This window comes from Taurulus bubalis (assembly GCF_910589615.1).
Source record: "Taurulus bubalis genome assembly, chromosome: 4".
In the NCBI taxonomy this organism is placed as follows: domain Eukaryota; kingdom Metazoa; phylum Chordata; class Actinopteri; order Perciformes; family Cottidae; genus Taurulus; species Taurulus bubalis.
In genome coordinates this window covers 12,614,737-12,629,367 of record NC_136592.1, presented here as the reverse complement: position 1 = coordinate 12,629,367, position 14,631 = coordinate 12,614,737, and the positions used below count along the sequence as shown (strand labels likewise).

Below are 14,631 nucleotides of genomic sequence, written 5' to 3'. Positions count from 1 at the left end.
AAGTCGGACATGTTTCAGTTTAAAAATACATTTTACAGTGTAATAATACATTTTACAGTAATCTCTAGTGGACAAACTATGTAACTGCTAATTTACTAATCTAGCTCGAATACATAGTATACTATGTATATTGCAAGAATAAAGTAGCTGAACAAAGAACAAATCATGGTCTAACACATTAATGAAACGGAGTCCACAGCAGTGAATGATCTGCACAGAAAGGTGCATTTATGTTATATATTACCATATAATTAAAAAACTTTACAAATTACAAACTAAACAAGAAATACACAGAAAATATAAAAGGAACACATATAAAACAGGATGAAGTGAACATTGTTGTTTTGTTGCATGTTCTTCAGGGTCCAGGTTTCATGTAGTCTGATTTTTAATGTCGTCTAAACCCGGATTTGGTGTTGAATTGCTGTTTTCCTTTATTGCTGAGGTTTCAGTGCTGCGTTGCTCCACTCAGAACTCCAGTTTCATCACATAAATGTGTTCTAACCAGTCAAACCCTCATCATGTATTAACTGTGCCTCATAGACCAATCCTCAGAAAAATAGCATGCATTTGCCTCTGATTTAACAATACTGAGAAATTACTCAGTAGTAGGTTCCCCCCTCTTAAGCCATTACATCGCTGCCTCTCGTCATCCTCCTCTCCTCTTCCTCCTCCTCTGTCACCCCCACCCCCTCCCTCCCTCCCTCCCTCGCTGAACACAGGCGCTCTCTTTCCTACCTCGCAGACGTTTGGGTGCCACCGCCGCTGCATCATATCTCTGACTCTGTTTGTCTCTTTATCTTGATTCTGTTTTTAGTCCACAGAGACAAACCGGGGTAAAACAACAACAACAACAAAGTGGCAGCTACGGGGCGAGCCACAACAATGACCCGGTCCTGACTAAAATCGAATGGATTAGCCAATCTATTCTGAGCTCTAATGAGATTAGAGACATGGGTCGCGGCGGCGTGGTACCTTTCGTTGAGCTCCTCGGGGAACATTTTCCCTGTCAACAGTCCTCCAGGCGTGGAAATGGCGTGTTTGATACTGAAGATGCCACTGGTGCCAGGGGACAATAACAGACATTTGAATGCACGCTCACCTGTGCCGCTTTTGTGGCGCGCGGATTCCTAGAAGTAGAAGTAGTTGTGGAAGTAGCAGCAGTAGTAGTAGTAGTAGTAGTAGTAGTAGTAGTAGTAGTAGTAGTAGTAGTAGTCGTGGTAGTGGTAGTAAAGGAGGACAACATGAAGTACCAGAAATATATCACGGTGATGCAGATGGCCATGGGAGTGACAGCCTCCAACAAAGACTGCCTCCCCACTAAGAGACAGCTGTGGTGAGTAGAGAGGAGGTGGCGCGCGTGTGGATGGGAGCGTGTGTTTGGTGCGTGCGTGAAAACAAGTGGCAGTGGTGTCTTCTCATGGGAAGAAAATAGCTTTTCAAAAAGAGCCTCGTATCTTTTGTTGTCACGAGAAACTGCCCCCCTTCCCTTCTCGTGTCTCGTGTTCCCCCTCGTGTCTCGTGTAAGTTAAAGATGAGCAGCTGTTTGCGGAAGTCGGCTGACTCCATGTCTCTTTGCCTCCAAATATAGTTTCATTTTTCCGCTGCTGTCCACACTCAGCAGGCATCGAGTCGGGGAGGAGACGCTCGTACAGTAGCTTTCCGTGCAGCCGTGCACGGGGCTATACGTTCGTGCGCGTGCGGTCTCTCTGCGTCTCGCTCGGTGGACTCTTGTTTGTTGTGATCCGGGTGAGTTTCACACGCAACGGACCGAGCAGGTGTATTTACCAGAGCAGCATAAAACAATGCTGAGCGCGTTGAAAGGGGTTCAGTTGCGCGTGTTTTTCCTCCTCGGGCCTTTTAGCGAGCGTTTATTTTAAGCTTCTGAGTGTAAATTTGGGGATTTGTATTTTCCCAGCAGGTCTCTGTTCTCACATCTATTTCTGTGAGCTGATGTTGTAAAAAAAAAAAAAAAAGAAGAAGAAAAAAAAAAAATGCCGGCTGGTTTCTCCTCTCTCATCTCTTATTCAGTAGCTTCAAGCCGCCTGCATTTAGATCTCCATGTGGAGGAGTGATGCTAAAGTGATTTACCATCATTGGCTGCTCGTGTCTGTGTTGGCCATGCATGGATGTTTACACCTAGTGCAATTCATATCAAAGTCTATTGTTATTTTCCTCATATGACATGTTCACCCAGCTGTATCCACCAAACGTCTATACTTTATGTTGCCCTTATTTCCTCTTTAACTTTTGTAAACTGTTTCCATCAATTTATCTTGGTCACTGGTTACGTGTAGGGCTGCAATCAATGATTGTTTTCATTATCAATTAATCTGTTGATTTTGTTTAAGCTAATCAATACATCTTTATTGTCTATAAAATGTTAAAAAAAATCTAAAACATCTAATAAAGCATAACATTTCCAGAATCCATGGTGAGATCTTAAAAATGTTTGATTTGTTTTGATATTCACAAAATGTACTGTTGATCAAACAGTACATTTTACATTTTTAACTTCAACATTGTATAGACCAAACTAGTCGGTACATCAAGAAATAACCGTCAGATTTATCAGTCATGAAAATAATTGGTCGTTACAGCCCCTACAACAATATTAAACGCTGTATAAAGGGTGTTGGTATAATTGCATTGTAAATCTCTTAAAGAGTATTTCAAAATGTCATTATTGTAATTGATTATTTTTAAGGCAGTTGACTAACTGATTAATTGACCAGTCGTTTTGTACATTTTGTAAATCGGTTGTTATCAGTGTTCAAGAGCTTGATATTAAATCAAGTTTGACAACGTGACAAGGGTGTTATGATCACAGGTTATAGTGTGGTTAGATGTAAGTGTCTTCATTTTGCTCATTGATATTAGGAGCCTCAGTAATTGACAAAAAAAAGAAAATCCCAAAACATCACACATTATTCGCACAGTGGGCCCATTCAGGTCCTCTTCTTCTTCTGTAATCCACATAGATAGCATTAAGGGTATAATCCATACAGATTGGCATTACTTTACAGTCAGAAGACAAATACTGGTTTATTTTAATGGCAGTCCGATCTGGTTACTGTTCCATCTATATATAGGAACAGGCCTGTAGTAACACACCTGACTGAATCAGAAGTCATCACACAGTGGGAACGGTTTTCTCCTCTTAGCTCGTGACTGCTGTCAAATGTGTTGCAAAGGACACCGCGGTGACTTGGTTTTGACACTTCTCCCTTAAGAGAGGCGCGGTGGTTTGTCTGGGGCCATCACATCATGGTGGGGGAAGGGGCACAGCCATTAAAACAGGATTACTGTATCGCCTCCGACAGCCACTTTAACGAAGGGAAGCTGAGCCAGCGTGTGCCTCCAGTGTGTGTTTCATGGAGTCACCCCATGCATTCGCTTGCATGTCATGTCTGTCTTTATTCAGGGTGAAGTCAGAGCCTAGAATCAGTAGGCTTGCATGCACACAAGTAACTCAATTACTGACTACCCAGATTGAGGTAATACCACAATGTAACACGATTTAAAATAGGACGAACTAAGTTTACATGAGCTGTTTAATCGTTAAGTTTAAATCCAGATGTGTGATAACTATTGAGCTACTGGGAGTAGGGATACAGAAGATAAACGATGGAAGCACTTTATTATTATTTATTTTAGCTTTATTTATATTAGTAGAATTAAAACATCAAAAGAAACCAGACTGAGCAGTTTATAGCTTTATACATATTACGGTAAAATGACAGTGTTAGAAGAGAGGTTGTTGAATATGTGTTCTAGTACATTAAGTTCATGCGGCTTGTTGAATTGAATTGGGTGAACAGTCAGTATATTTTCTGCAACCAGTGGTTCTTCCAGCCATTGAGTTGAGAGTCATGATGAAAGAGATGATGCATACATAAATGCTGATGGTGAAACAAGACGATTTAGAACATACTCAGGTACACTTAGGTAATGTTTTTATAGAAACAAAAAACACAGAGGGAGACGGAGCAGTTGTTTCTTTAACCAAACAAGGAGACAGAATGGAGACATCACTTATTATAGATGAGAAGGCGGTTGCGTGCCAGATGGGATAATGATCTTCCAAAAGACTTGAACTCCTTGATGACAAATCTACTCCCATCCATCCATCATGTTTAACGAACAGTTTATTGCATTCACATTGCAATAAATACTTCACTGCATGAGGATGCATTTGAAATGTAACATGTTTGAGTATTTAGCATTTTATTTATGGTTATTGATGCATGCCTAATGCCATATTTCTAAGCTCAATAAAGCTAGAATGTGTTAAGTGCTTATTCCGACCAGCTGCTTTCAAAATCTAATTAGTCACACAGGTACTTTTACAGATCATCTCCAGTAACTTTAGCATTCACAAACTGCATTTACCATTTGCATTGCTATAATGTTCCTGATGCAATACTAGTTAAATTCAAATAATGTGGAAAAACAACCTTGTTGGTTTTCTTGTGTATTTAAGGAGCTCATTCAGAGAGTGTCTGTTTTCTAATCCTGCTCTGAAGCAGTTTTTGAGTGTAGCAGTAATCCAGAGTGTTTCTTCCCATTGGGCAGGGTGATGTCGGAAGGCAGGTATAATGTGCGACCTGTGCACAGTTGTGGCACGGGCAACACACAAGGCGGGCCTGAGCATGAGTCACATGATGGTTTTTCAGGGACAAGATTTTGTTAGAGTTGTATTGAAAAGGGGAAATGATGAGGTCATTGTTTATTAACTTTCAATTCAGCAATTTATTTCACAAACTAGTTAGTTTGACTCCACACGACCGTCTGCTCCGCTGTGATGCGCATTCTACCATGCTGAGAGTAGTGTCGCGATAGGGAACACCCTCAATTCCCATCATGCCTGCCTCGTGAAATGTGCTATACAAGTAAACCCAACGCACCATACCTTGCAGGCTTGTTGAACCTGATGAAGGTCTGGGTACCGAAACATTGTCACCAAATATCTCTGAATGCATCAAAGAAGACAGTGTGCAGAATTCTTTTGCTCTATACTGTCTACCGTAGGTATTCTTCTACGCACCTGTCAACCTACTGGTGTGCAAAAGTTGCCTCTTTTTATTCATCATATTATATAATATAAACACAATTTTCTTATTTCCGCAATCTGGCCAACATATACGCCACTACCTATATGTCTTCGATAGGCTAGCATCAAATAAATCAGTTAGGCTCTCGTAAAAACATGCTGCATGAAGCACATTGTTATTATACAAAACACACATTGGTCTGTAACCACAACACTGTAATTAGTTTTAAATGATCCATAAATAATAATTAGCCTGATGACGTGTCTTTAAACTGGTCGCGGCTCTTCCTAACGTGGGTGTATGTCCTGTACTGTGTGCCAGATGTCTGCTCTGCTCCCATGGACAGTCCACAGTGGCAGCTCCGCCTGGTGTTCTCAGTCCACCTGCTTAATGATGCATAAAGTCAGCGTCCCTCCTTCCCCCAACACACACACACGCACACACACACATACGCAACCAGCTCCTCTGCCCTCCAATTTGCCTGTCCACACGTCCTCCCTCCCAGCTCTTCAGAGGAACACACACATTCAACGACTCTTGTCCTACCCCCTCCACTCTTCCAGTTCAACTCATGGAGGCCATGATGCGTAATCTCACACAAACTGACAATGCAGCGCATTAGTTACCTCAGCAGGAGCCCAAGTCCAGGATGGGCCTGTCACGATAATCAGTACTTTTCTGAAAAACATGCAGAAAGCCAGTATTTTTCTCCTTTACTCTTAGTATCTCGCTGTCTTGCTCTCCCTGAAGTAAAACAAAGAAGCCCTTTTGTATCAGATTCATGAATCCTGACTTCACGAGACACACGACACACTTTTAGAGTACATGCGAAGGTGCACACATACAAGTTTGTGTTTTTGTTTTTGTATTCAGTGTTTCTGTCCATTAGGAACTCACATGTTCTTACTTTGGCAGAACGTTTGTAATCTCCTCTCAGATGGTTTATGCCACTAAAGGGAACAGATTACACAGGGTTTATTGACTCGTGGCTCACCCCCTAACCCCCACCCGCTCTCCGTGCATCCTGTGGGTGTGTGTTCATGTGTTTTTTGGTGTGAATGTTTGTTTCTGTGTGTGTGAGTGTAGATTATTTTGGGTGTCTTTGCCAGTGCGAGTGTGTCTGTGTATTTTTTTGTCGGGTTGGGTTCTATTGATACTGTCCACATTTTTTTGCACAAAGTACTTTTCGACTGCTGGCATTTTATATCTTATTGCTTATTTCCTGCCATATGCATCTTTGGCATGGTGCATGGTGCAAATAGTATCATTATTCGTCCTCACTATAAGATTATAGCATAGGAGCTAGTGGCTAAGACTTGTGAGACTACATGAGCTTTCTGTTTGACACTTTTAATTCTAAAGAGACTGATGTATATAGCAGGAGATACATTGTCATGAAGATATACATCTACCTTGTGCCCCCCTAGCACCCAATCCGACACTAAAGTGAAGTGATTTTGTAATAATATTTGTTAGTTAGTTATCTACAAGAAAACAAAAGTCAGTTTGTCAATATTGCTCAGATTCAATAGACGGACTCTTGCACATGACGTCACAAACTATACTTTCAGAGACATATCCTAACAATATGATTAAACATCAACACGGTAGCCAGCAGACTTAAGCAGACTTAAAACAACAAAAGAGAGGTTGCCAAACACACCCTGACAAAGCCTTTTGGGTGCATATTGCTCTTTTCAAGATATGTTTTGCATGTGCCAAGATATGGACTGTAATTAAACAGTATCAGACTCATGACTACTATAGAGCGGGATATTGAACCTGAACACCATTTCATTACTGAAGAAACCTGGCAAGTATAGAAAGTTGGCAGCAATTGCTTGGTTAGACTCTTTTTTTATCATGCTCAAAGTATGGTATAAAAATACAAGTTTAACATGAACCAAAACTATTGTATTGAGTCCGACTGCAGCTCTGACACAGTGCAGATCTGGATTCATGTAATGTGGAGCCTAACTAAGGGTCCGGTAATGACTCCTTAAAGAGCGTGTTGGCGGCAGTGATGGTTGCAGAGGCCTATATCAGAGACTCATCGTCTCAAGTCAGAGTCAGACGACGAGCAGCAACGACTTTTAGAATCTGTGAGTCACACGTTTCCGGCCTCTGGTGACTCTCGACTGTCACGATGGCTCACAGAGGGCTGACAAGATGGAATCCATCACTGCCTTCCCACAAATAGAGAAGGACAAAGCAGAGGGGATCCACTTTTGTCTGACAAAAATCTCAATCTATTCTCTTCAACTCTTTCCTTCTGCTTGGCAGATTTATACCTGTCTGGCTGTGCACACAGTAATTTTTTCCAATGTTACATAATCAACGCACTACAAACCATGTCCTCAAGTACTCAGAGAGTCCATTTATTTCAAGAAATAAATGGAGTCGTTACTGTACTGACACCTCTTCCTATGGGTGTTTATGTATCTCTCAGGACTACCCAGTCCTGGTAATGGACAGTATTCTGTAAGCAAAATGTATACATTATGCTACTTTTGTCTGGTGCATGTGATAAAGGTAAAGCAGCATCTCAGGCTACTCTACATGTTTAGCCCAACTTGTCTTCACAGCTGATCTCTGCTGCTCACACACTGAGTTGTAATGTGCCATGATGTGGAGTTTGTGCTTCTATTGATGTATGTTGTCACACATAGGAGCAGACAGCCTTGCTTTTTGAAACCAGCCTTCGACCTGCCTGTTACCCTCCTCTCCACAGGGGTCAGACAGCACTCGGACATGAGCGCTGTCCCGCCTTGTTGGATACATGTCTATATGCCTAATCTGATCTGCCCATCTGTCAGGCCTGTCTGGCCTACTCAGACTCTTGATCTCGCCAGAGATTTTCAGTGGTATCCTCGCCGCCCAGGTGGTTTTCAAAGAGCTTACAGACTCCAACTAGTAAATAAAAGCTTCTTTTTTTTTCGTTCCCATTTCTTAGACGTTTTCAAGGATGTTATTAGCTCAACAGCATGTTAGTCATTGGTTTCATTCTTCTGTTCTGGGTGGGTCAGTGAGGTTATCTTGATAAAGTAGGATGTGTCATGCACCTCTTGTCACCACTTGTCCCCTGAAGTAGCCCTCCTACTCCAGACCCGTGAGCAGAATGATGCATGTTCATCGGCTGCCATCACTTCCAGCTGAACAGTCAGGCATTATGAAGCAGTCAGGACGACCTCTAAGCCATACGCTGACAGTGTCCCTCTGTACTTTGTCCCTTTGCATCATGGTCTTCCTCTTTTTGTCTTTCAGCCCCTTTTCTCCCCCCCTCTGCCTCTCAGCCCCATGCTCCTTCCTGCTTTGTTCGCCTGTCTCCTTTCCTTCCTTATTCTTTGTCTTAGTGCTCTGATTTTTTTCCCCCACCTGTGCAATATAGGCCCTGAAGTTAGAGAGTGAGTTTATATGGGAAGTAAAACAAATGACTTAAATACTAGCACTATAAATGCTTCTTTGAACATGTCTGGGAGTATTAATAGAAAGACTAAAAGTCAGTGGAGCTATTTTGGATGCAACACTTTTGCTCGATGAACTGGAAGAGATCTGCAAAGGCAAACCCCAGGATCAAAAGGCCTCCCGTCAGAGCTCCGTTAAACATTTTTGTCACTGGTTTAAAGATACATTCATGCACACATGTTAAATATAACTGGCCATTCTGTACGTTTAAATCTGTTCAGGTGTAATGTTATGGACACTATATAGAGTATAGAATAGGAAATATGAACATGAAGGTTAATTCTAGTATTTTGCCAAAAATAATCCTATCTTGGGGTTGTCTGAGGTACTTAACCATATTAGTGTGTTACATTCAACGGTGTTCGGCTCACCCTCAGTTTGGCGCCGGTGATAGCCAGACATTATATGTTTTTGCGTTGCCTGTGTGCCCATTCTTGTGAATATCTCAGGAATGATTTTGGTCAAAGGTCACTGTGGAATTGATTTGCTTATTATGACAATTTCACACAATTTTCAGGCAAATTTCTAATAGGATAAAATGATCAAGTGACATTTTGGACAGACATGGTCGGGGAAAACATACAACTGCGAGGTGGGAATTCTGGTTTGATAAATGTATTAATTTATTTAATCATGCTTCTTCATTTAACAATATTAAAACTGAAGAGCACTTGTCTGCTAATGTATTAATCAATGAATCAATTAATGATTGTTCTACAATCATACTCTCACAGATACACGTTGCTGGGATCAAATAAACTGTAAAGCTTTGCAAATGACCTCTTAAATCCAGGGCAGGAGGGATATTCTCTATTTTGGGCTGAAGTCTCATGTAATATTCATAAACTTCATAAACTTCACCTCTCACTGCAGTCAATGCCTAATGTTCCTTATTAAATATATGTTTGTGCTGCACGATGTTTACACTGAAGGGGTCACCTCGGGGACACATTGTGCACTCCAGTTTGTGAGTTTCACATTTCTCCAGAGGCCTCTGAAAAGTGAGAGAAACTTCTGTCTGCACCGACAGCCAGACTGTGTCTAATCCAATGGCTAGCATGGCTCACTATATATTTCCCTAGAATCCTGCAGCATCACTGATGATAAATCATTCATAGGCCAGCAGCAAATGAGCAGTCATACTTCTGGTGTTCTGTATATTAATATATATGTATTATGTATATATGTATTCTTTCTTATATATGTATTCTTTGTTCCCTGATGTTTAAACTTAAACTCTGTGTTTATCTCTTTCTATTCATTCATACTTGGCTCAACTTATATTTCAACTCAGTGTTGTGTCTAAATAAAATAAATAGAGATAAAAGAGAGAGGTGAGAGAAGGACAAAAGGCAGTAAATAAAAAATTGCTGTCTTATCAAATCAAGAAACGGCACTCTGGGCATCTGCCAAAAGTAAATGCACTTGTTTACAATGCTGCTTAGCTGCTTTGAGATTGATTGGATCAGTTATTTTTTGCTTTGCTCTTAAAAGAGTGATACACATTGGTTAAAATCTTGTCATTTGATTCTGTTACAAAGTAAGTCAAACTATATCACATTGTTACTCCTTGTCAGGAACTTTCATAGAAAAATATGCAGTGTTAAGGATGCTCTGATCTGACAATCCTTGAGCCAAATCGCCCATGTTTCTTTTTCTCTCCGTCGCCCTGTTTATCTTTCATGATGTTATCTCTTAGAATAGGATTAGTGATTGGGCTACAGGTTGTAAAGTGGCCTCCTTGAGTCACACAGATATACAGTCCATGTCAGCACTCCTCATTCTTAGAAACAGAGTTAAAACCCACAGAGCTCCATAAGCTGCTGCTGGAAGTGTGTTTGGAATCTCCTTGGAAAAGCAACACTGGGATTATAATGATTCAGTTTGTGTCCTGGCTGTTAGTAAATACACACGTGTGTGGACACTGTGCACAGGTCATGTAGAGGACAGGGATTGAATGGCACTAATGACATATTAGGGACCATTAAGTATTCTTGGAGTGTAACTGAGAGTTGTCAGCACTATTGTTTGGATAATATGAAACTAGAAAGGTGCACTCAGTTGAGTGTGGATCTCAGTGTCTGCAAAGGCCGCCACTGTATTTTAGAATTTTATGAACCGGGGGTCAGTTAAGAGTAGGGTTGGGTACCGAGAACCGGTGCCAGTATCCAACGCAGATTTCGGTGCTTCCTTCCGGTGCCTGAGCCGATTTAAATACTTTTTTTTTACACTACTCTGTAAAGTTGCACGGTATATAGATACTAAAAAGGTAGCGCGGTGCCCGCATGCTAAAAACGATTATTAAAATAGTGCGGATCAGAGCGCACTCGCTGCTCTGCTCTCTGTCTGCCTGCATGCAGAGCGGGGCCCGAGGGGGCGGGGCTTCCAGCGCTCACACACACACACACACACACACACACACACACACACACACACACACACACACACACACACACACGCACACGCACACAGCGCGCGCACACAGAGATCGTTGGAGACACGAGCACGAGCTTTTGAACGTCCGTCCTCGGCTTGATGGAACAAATCTTTCCAGTTGATATTAATGATGACGTGTAGTCCAGTAAAGCAGCAGTTTGTAGAATCCAGCAGTGTCTGAGTTCTGTTGCACACGGTCCCATCAGGCCACCTGATGCTTGTGTCTGTTCTTTTTTTAAATATATATTTTTATAGTTTGAAGTTAAAAGGTTTGAAGCTGTAGTTTGAAGACAAGTGTTTTATATGTACTTATTTATTTATATCTATAGTATACTTTAAACAGTTAATAATATTGTTCAATTTGAAGAAAAAAAAATTGCCTTGGCAATAAAAAAGTATCGGTTCAGGCACCGTTTAGGCACCGGTATCGTTTTAAAAGTATCGGTTTAGCACCGGTATCAGAAAAAACCCAAACGATACCCATCCCTAGTTAAGAGAGGTGAGTGAGGACTAAGCAGGCAGTCAATGGTGAAATAAAACAGGCAATAATGAATGAATGAATGAAATGAATGAATGAATGAATTGAATATATACTTTATTAATCCTCAAGGGGAAATTTAGTGTTGCGTAGCAGCCATTTACACAGAAAATAAGATAAGATAAGATATAAAAACAACAGGGATGAAAGATATATGCAATAATAATACTAATAGAATAAAGATAAACATAACAACAATAAAATAGCTGTATGAAAGAGAGAATAACAGAGTATTAATTTAGGAATTAAATTAAATTAACTTAAACTTAAACAGTAGAAGTGCAAGAGTGCAAGTATGTACGTGCATATTAAGGTGTAAATAAAAATAAAAATAACAACAACAAACAATAGAAGAGTGCAAAAATGCAATAAATGTATATAATATGATATATGTCAAAAAACCCTGATGAATTGCAGCCCACGGACTAAAGTTACCTCGCCCAGACAAGGGAAACCGGGGCACCCTCCCGGAGCCAGACCCAGGAGGGGAGCTCGTCGGCGAGCGTCTGTTGGCCGGGCTTTCGCCCATGGGGCCCGGTCGGGCTCAGCCCGAAGAAACAACATGGAGCAGCAGTCACCCCGTGGACCCACCACCCGCGGGGAGAATTATCGGGGTCGGGTGCTATGCAGACCGGGCGGCGGGCCAGGCAGGAGACCTGGGCGAGCCGATCGCCGGCAGCATAGACTAGCTCTAGGGATGTGTAACGTCACCTCGCTAGCGGGGAAAGAGCCGGAGCTGGTGCGGGAGGTGGAGCGGTACCAGCTAGATTTAGTTGGGCTCACCTCCACGCACAGCATGGGCTCTGGAACCAAGCTCCTTCCACATTAGTTATTAAAAAAAACTTTCGCACTAGCTAAAAACAAGTCTTCTCCCTGTGAAGTTGTGTACACATGGTCCTGGTTTGCTCGGAGAAGGAGTTCAAGTATCTCGGGGTCTTGTTCACGAGTGAGGGTAAGGTGGAGCGGGAGATCGACAGACGGATCGGTGCGGCTGCAGCAATAAAACAGGCGCTGTACCGGTCCGTCCTGGTGAAGAGGGAGCTGAGCCGGAAGGCGAAGCTCTCCATTTACTGGTCGGTCTATGTTCCAACCCTCACCTATGGTCACGAACTCTGGGTCGTGACCGAAAGAACGAGATCTTGAATACAAGCGGCCGAAATGAGCTTCCTCCGCAGGGTGGCCGGGCTCACCCTTAGAGATAGGGTAAGGAGCTCGGACATCAGGAGGGAGCTTGGAGTCGAGTCGCTGCTCCTTCGTGTCGAAAGGAGTCAGCTGAGGTGGTTCGGGCATCTAGTCAGGATGCCTCCTGGACGCCTCCCATTAGAGGTTTTCCAGGCACGTTCAACTGGTAGGAGACCCCGGGGAAGACCGAGGACACGCTGGAGGGATTATATCTCCCGGCTGGCCTTGGAACGCCTCGGGATCCCCCAGAATGAGCTGGAAAGTGTTGCGGGTGAGAGGGAAGCCTGGGTCGGCCTGCTGAACCTGCTGCCACCGCGACCCGACCCCGGATAAGCGGCTGATAATGGATGGATGGATGGATGTTAAGTGTTAAGTGTAGGTAACTATGAACATGTACAGTGTTTACAGTGTTTAATTCACAGAGGAACTAGCAAGCGGTGACTTGTTGTAAAGCCGTATAACTGTCGGCAGGAATGTTTTCCTGTAACGGTCCTTGGTGCAGCGGAGCGTGAGGAACCTCTTGGAGAAAGTGCTCCTCTGGCCCTGCAGCAGGTGGTAGAGAGGGTCGTCCAGGTTGTCCAATATGGACAAAAGTTTCTTCAGCGTCCTCCTCTCCACCACCTGCCCCAGAAACTCCTGCTTGCAGCCAATGATGGAGCCGGCCTTCTTAAGCTTGTTAAGTCTATTGGTGTCACCGGCTCCAATGCTGCTCCCCCAGCAGACAATAGCGAAGTACAGGGCACTGGCCACAACCGACTGGTAGAACATCTCCATCATCTTGCTGCACACATTGAAGGATCGAAGCTTTCTCAGGAAAAAGAGTTGACTCATCCCCTTCTTGTACACAGCGTTGACGTTGGCCTTCCAGTTCAGTCGGCTGTCGATGGCAACACCCAGGTACCTGTACTTCTCCACTATGTCCACGTCCTCCCCCAGAACACTCAGAGGACTCGGAGCAGTTATCTTCCTCCTGAAGTCGACCACCATCTCTCTGGTCTTGGCCACGTTCAGAAGCAGGTGATTCACACCGGCCCACTTCACAAAGTCACTCACCACTGCCCTGTACTCCTCCTCCCGTCCATCCCTAATACACCCGACCACTGCAGAGTCATCAGAGAACTTCTGCAGATGGCATGACTCCGTGTTGTACTGGAAGTCAGTGGTGTACAGGGTGAACAGGAAGGGAGACAGAACAGTTCCCTGTGTGGCTCCAACATCACTGAGCACCGTCCCAGACAGCACACGGCCCATTCTGACAAACTGTGGTCTGCCTGTGAGGTAGTCAGTGATCCAGGAGATGGTGGACGAGTCTACCCCCACCACCCGCAGCTTCTCACCCAGTAGCAGTGGTTGGATGGTGTTAAATGCACTGGAGAAGTCAAAGAAAGTGACTCTCACAGAGACACCTGTACCATCCAGGTGCGACTGAGCTCGTTGCAGCAGGTAGATGATGGCGTCGTCCACACCCACATGAGGCTGGTAAGCAAATTGTAGAGGGTCCAGCGATGATTTCACCTGCGGTCGGAGGTGAGCCAAGACCAGCCTCTCCAGCACCTTCATCACATGGGAGGTGAGGGCTACCGGTCGGTAGTCATTGAGGACGGATGGAATCGACTTCTTCGGGACAGGGACCAGGCACGACGTCTTCCACAGGTCTTTAGGACCCTGGGGCTGATGCCATCAGGTCCTTCAGCTTTGCCTTGGTGAAGTTTCTCCAGCTGTCTTCTCACCTGGTCAATCATCACAGAGAGAGGGGGGAGGGTGGAGGAGCCCATTGTTGTTGAGGGCTCATTGGGAGAGCCAACGGGTGTTGAGGGCTCAATGGAAGAGCCATTTAGTGTTGAGGGCTCAGCGAAAGTGCAGCTCAACAGGGGGGGGGGGGGGGGGGGGGGGGGGGGGCAGAGAGGGAGGTGTGTAGGTGAGGTGAGAGGAGGAGACGGATGAGGGCTGTGAACT

General features: G+C 43.7%; 1 protein-coding gene across 1 annotated transcript in view; it reads left to right on the top strand.

Annotated features, from left to right (window-relative positions):
• Window positions 1–1,244: 1,244 nt before the first annotated feature.
• tjp1a (tight junction protein 1a) overlaps window positions 1,245–14,631 on the top strand; it is a gene marked incomplete at its 5' end in the record, with an annotated part of 96,090 nt that continues 82,703 nt past the window's right edge. The window contains one exon of the mRNA XM_079216855.1: window positions 1,245–1,336. Within this exon, the coding sequence (XP_079072981.1) occupies window positions 1,245–1,336 (92 nt within the window). The remainder of the gene's footprint in view (window positions 1,337–14,631) is intronic.